The 4,902-nt window shown below is 41.0% G+C and overlaps 1 protein-coding gene across 7 annotated transcripts in view; it reads left to right on the plus strand.

The window, feature by feature from the left end:
* Positions 1-4,902, plus strand: part of RCOR3 (REST corepressor 3) — a 66,796-nt gene that overhangs the window by 11,609 nt on the left and 50,285 nt on the right. For 6 of the 7 annotated variants that reach the window (XR_002775895.1, XM_003800513.3, XM_003800514.3 and 3 more), the window contains exon 3: positions 1,624-1,701. Coding sequence is in view for 5 of the 7 variants with exons in the window: in XM_003800513.3 (XP_003800561.1) it covers positions 1,624-1,701 (78 nt within the window). In the remaining 2 variants the exon portion in view is untranslated. Of the gene's footprint in view, positions 1-1,623; positions 1,702-1,906; positions 2,253-4,902 lie in introns of all 7 variants that reach the window. The other variant, XM_023519494.1, reaches the window with a different exon arrangement.

Consider the following 4,902-nt stretch of genomic DNA (forward strand, 5'->3'; position numbering starts at 1 on the left):
AAAAAAAAAAAAAGCTAATTTGAATGCAGCTAAGGATTAGGTAGAAGCCAGAAAAAGACTACTTAGTAGTTCAAATAACAAAACTTATGGGGATGTAGGCTTGGCACCTGTAGCTCAGTAGCTGGGGCGCTAGCCACATACACCCAAGCTGATGGGTTCCAATCCAGCCTGGGCCTGCCAAACAACAAAGACAACTACAACAACAACAACAAAAAAATAGCCATGTGTTGTGGCCGGCACCTATAATCCCAGCTACTTGGAAGGCTGAGGCAAGCGAATCACTTGAGCCCAAGAGTTTGAGGTTGCTGTGAGCTGTGACATCACAGCACTCTACCCAGGGTGACATAGTGAGACTCTGTCTCAAAATAAAAATAACTTATGGGGATTTACTTGGTCCTGCATAGCTATGTCATTCATTCTGTTTATTGTTCATTTACATGCAGTTTTAACAGGGCTTAATTTTTCTTTCTTTTCTTTTTTGAGACAGAATCTCATTGTGTCACCCTCAGTAGAGTGCCATGGCGTCACAGCTCACAGCAACCTCCAGCTCTAAGGCTTTAAGTGATTCTCTTGCCTCAGCCTCCCAAGTAGCTGGGACTACAGGCACTGACCACAACACCCGACTGTTGTTATTGTTGTTTAGCAGGCTTGGGCAGGGTTCGAACCCACCAGTCCTGGTGCATGTGGCTGGTGCTCTAACCACTGAACAATGGGCACCAAGCCCATGTTATTAACTTTCACATGTTTTGACTTTTCTTATACAAAGTATATACTTTTGTATATATAAAATAAATGAAATTAAGTTTAAAAAGGAATAGCTGGCAAACTCTTAAGCAATACAATTAAATGAAAACCATAAAAAGCAGACATAAGTATTTTAAAACATAGCAATCTTAGCGGACAAAACAATACCTGAGGTGTTCTCTGGTTTGAAAAGTGAGTTCTGCGGGGCAGCGCCTATGCTCAAAAGAGTACGGTGCAGGCCCCATATGTTGGAGGTGGCGGGTTCAAACCCAGCCCTTGCCAAAAACTACAAAAAGAACAAAAGAAAAGCCTGAGTTCTGGGCAGCACCTGTGGCTCAGTGGGTAGGGCGCCAGCCCCATATTCTGAGGGTGCTGCCTGGCCAAACTGCAACAAAAAAATAGCCAGGCGTTATGGCAGGCGCCTGTAGTCCCAGCTACTCAGGAGGCTGAGCCAAGAGAATCGCCTAAGCCCAGGAGTTGGAGGTTACTGTGAGCTGTGTTATGCCATGGCACTCTACTGAAGGCGATAAAGTGAGAGAGTCACCCAAAAAAAAAAAAAAAAAAAAAAGAAAGTTACTGATGATTTCTAACTAATATATACAAGGTTAAATCAGATTTACTACTCTGTCATGTTAAGGATGTGCAATGTAGTTAGTCTTTTTAATTTAAAAGGAGTAAATTTTAGCATTTACTAAATTTCCCTGGTTTTCATAAACAGGATATTTATTACAGTTAATACAAATCTGTTTTCCTTCTGTTTTTCCATACTTTTTTGTCCTCCTTTGCAGGTATCTATACTGAGATTGAAATAAAGCTTAATTTGTTTTTTGAATATAAATAAGATCCATCATATTCAAAGTAATTAATTTTTTTCTCCAGGTGCTACAAAGTATACAGATAAGGACAATGGAGGGATGCTCGTATGGTCTCCATATCACAGTATCCCAGATACCAAATGTAAGTTCTGTGAAATTGAATGTTAATATTAGCAGGAGTCTATCAGCCAATCAAAATGTGACTTATATTTGTTTCTGATTCTTCTAAATTCTCATTTTAAAAAAAAATTTTGTTTTTGTTTTATCTCATTTTTTAATGGAGGTTGTTACATTAGAATGTTTTTCCTTTTGAAAGATAGTGGGTTGATCATTCCAATTTGTGTTAGGCCCATGAAGAATGAAAAACCTAGGATCTGATGGCTTTGCTGCTTAAATCCTCAAGCAGGGGAGGGAGTTACTATGTAGACATCTGCACAGGCTTTTCCTCAGTATATGGAGCTGTAAAGAAATGCCTTCAAACTTCAGAGAGCCCACTATCATTACCATTTTAAAGAGGAAAGGGAAAAGAACTGACTTCAGCAGCCATCAGGTCATCTTTGTGCTCTCCATTTCTGGACGGAGACCTTCTGGATCATTGACCATGCACTTCTTGAATCATGGTGTGGCTTTAGACTTCAATGTGATGTAGCGGACCTGATCCTTTGCGGCACATCAGATATAGGAAACATGCAGGTAACAACACTAAGATCCCCACCCCTCCATTCAGTTACTGAATTTTTAAAATAACAGAGCAACAACATTGAACAGCTAATTTCTAGCAGCTGTGAAATAAACTTGTCTCTTTAGAATATTTTCTAACATCTTAAAGATGTCTCTGTGGCGGCGCCTGTGGCTCAGTGGGTAGGGTGCCAGCTCCATATACCAAGGGTGGCAGGTTTGAACCCGGCTCTGGCCAAACTGCAACAAAAAATAGCCGGATGTTGTGGTGGGCGCCTGTAGTCCGAGCTACTCAGGAGCCTGAGGCCAAGGGCAATAAAATGAGACTCTGTCTCTAAAAAAAAAGATGTCTCATGACGGTTTATTTAGGCCCGTGAAAATTAATGATACCTATCACGTATCTAGTAAGTCTAATGGGTATTGATAGAATAAGAAAACTTAAAAATTAGAAACTGAATATGCTTCTGCATACCTGATAATGTTTCTTTTTTTTTTTTTTTTTTTTGAGACAGAGCCTCAAGCTGTCTGCCTGGGTAGAGAGCCTGTGGCCTTACAGCTCACAGCAACCTCCAACTCTTGGGCTCAAGCGAGTCTCCTGCCTCCACCTCCCAAGTAGCTGGGACCACAGGCGCCCGCCACAATGCCCGGCTATTTTTTTTTTGGTTGCAGCCATTATTGTTGTTTGGCGGGCCCGGGCTGGATTCGAACCTACCACCTTAGGTGTATGTGGCTGGTGCCTTAGCCACTTGAGCCATAGGCACCGAGCCCCTGACAATGTTTCATGTTTAAAAGTTTTAGAACACGAAGCTGGGTATGGTGGCTCATGCCTGTAATTCTAGCACTCTGGGAAGGCTGAGGCAGGTGGATAGCTTAAGCTCACAGGTTTGAGACCAACCTGAGCAAAAAGCAAGACCCCATCTGTTCTAAAAATAGAAGAAAACTGAGGCAAGAGGATTGCTTGAGCCCAAGAGTTGGAGGTTGCTGTGAGCTATGAAGCCATGACACTACCCAGGGTGACAGTTTGAAACTCTGTCTCAAAAAAATAAAAGTTTTAGAACACCAGCAAAAGGTCTAATGAGGGGGGGGGGCACCTGTCACTCAGTGGGTAGGGCACTGGCCCATATACTGAGGGTGGTGGGTTTGAACCCGGCCCCAGCCAAACTGCAACCAAAAAAATAGCTGGGCCTTGTGGGGAGCGCCTGTAGTCCCAGCTACTCAGGAGGGCTGAGGCAAGAGAATCCCCTAAGTCTAGGAGTTGGAGGCTGCTGTGAGCTGTGATGCCAGTACACTGTACCAAGGGTGACAAATAAGACTTTGTCTCTAAAAAAAAAAAAAAAGTCTAATTGGTAATTTAGAAATTGGGTACTTTTGAGGCATTCTTAACAGGAAACAAATTATTCATCTGACCTGGAGTGTACATTGAGAACCTCACAGAGACTATTGGGTTTTCCAAATTCAATCATCATTACAGGCAAAGGTTTTCATTCACAAACTGAGTATCAGGGTATCATTGAATTGTGCTGTTTTAGCTTTGTTTTATATAATGGTGCATTTCTTAGGACGGTGGAAAGTAAAATTTAGCCAATGTGTTCTGATAGTGTGGTGTCCAATGGAATTTCCTGTTGATGGTCAGTGGTTTTCAACCCTGACTATGAACTAGGGGGAACATTTTTTTAAAAATACTTATGTCTAGCCACATCTCAAACTGTTTAAATCAGAATCTTCAGGGCTACCTCAACATTTTACTTTTTAAATGCTTCCACACAGATTCTAATGCCTAGCATGGATCAATGGGTATTCTTCAACCTTCTGTCTATAGGGACTGTAAGATATTTTTGTTAAATTTAATCAGCATGTATTTAGACCTCTTACGTATGTAAGTACTTCATGTTCTAAATAAAATATAATATTTGGACTTTCTCCCCCAAAGGTTATACTTGGAGAGATGCATCTATAAAAAACAGTTGTTATTCTAACAGCATTATTGTTATAATAGCATATTCATATGTAAAACTGTACTGACCAATAATCATAGCATATACTTCAAAAGTGCTTAACATATGCCAAGTGATGTTTTAAGCACTTTCCATATTTTAACTTATTTAATCATAGGAGGAAGGTACCTTTTTTTTTTTTTTGGAGACAGAGTCTCAAGCTATTGCCCTGGGTAGAGTGCCACAGCACTCAACTCACAGCAACCTCAAACTCTTGGGCTTTAAGTGATTCTCTTGCCTCAGCTTCCCAAGTAGCTGGGACTACAGGTACCTGCCACAATGCCTAGCTGTTTTTTGTTGTTGTTGTTGTTGCTATTGTTCTTTAGCAGGCGGGCTGGGTTCAAACCCTCCAGTCTTGGTGTATGTGGGCAGTGCCCTACCCACTGGGCTATGGGCATCACCAAGGAAGGTACTGTTTTTATCAACAAGTTACTTGGCCAAAATGAAAAAAACTAGCAACAAGCTGAGAATGAAGCCCAAATAGACTAGCTACTCCAGGATCAGAATTCTTAACCATTGCTTCTCAAATGTATTTTTTTTTTCATAGTTTTCGGCCAGGGCTGGATTTGAACCTGCCACCTTCAGCATATAGGGCTGCCATCCTTTGAGCCACAGATGCCGCCCTTCTCAAATGTATTTTTATTTTATTTTATTTTTTATTTATTTTATTT

The sequence above is a fragment of the Otolemur garnettii genome, unplaced genomic scaffold (assembly GCF_000181295.1).
Source record: "Otolemur garnettii isolate 467f Iridium unplaced genomic scaffold, OtoGar3 scaffold00178, whole genome shotgun sequence".
Taxonomy (NCBI): Eukaryota; Metazoa; Chordata; class Mammalia; order Primates; family Galagidae; genus Otolemur; species Otolemur garnettii.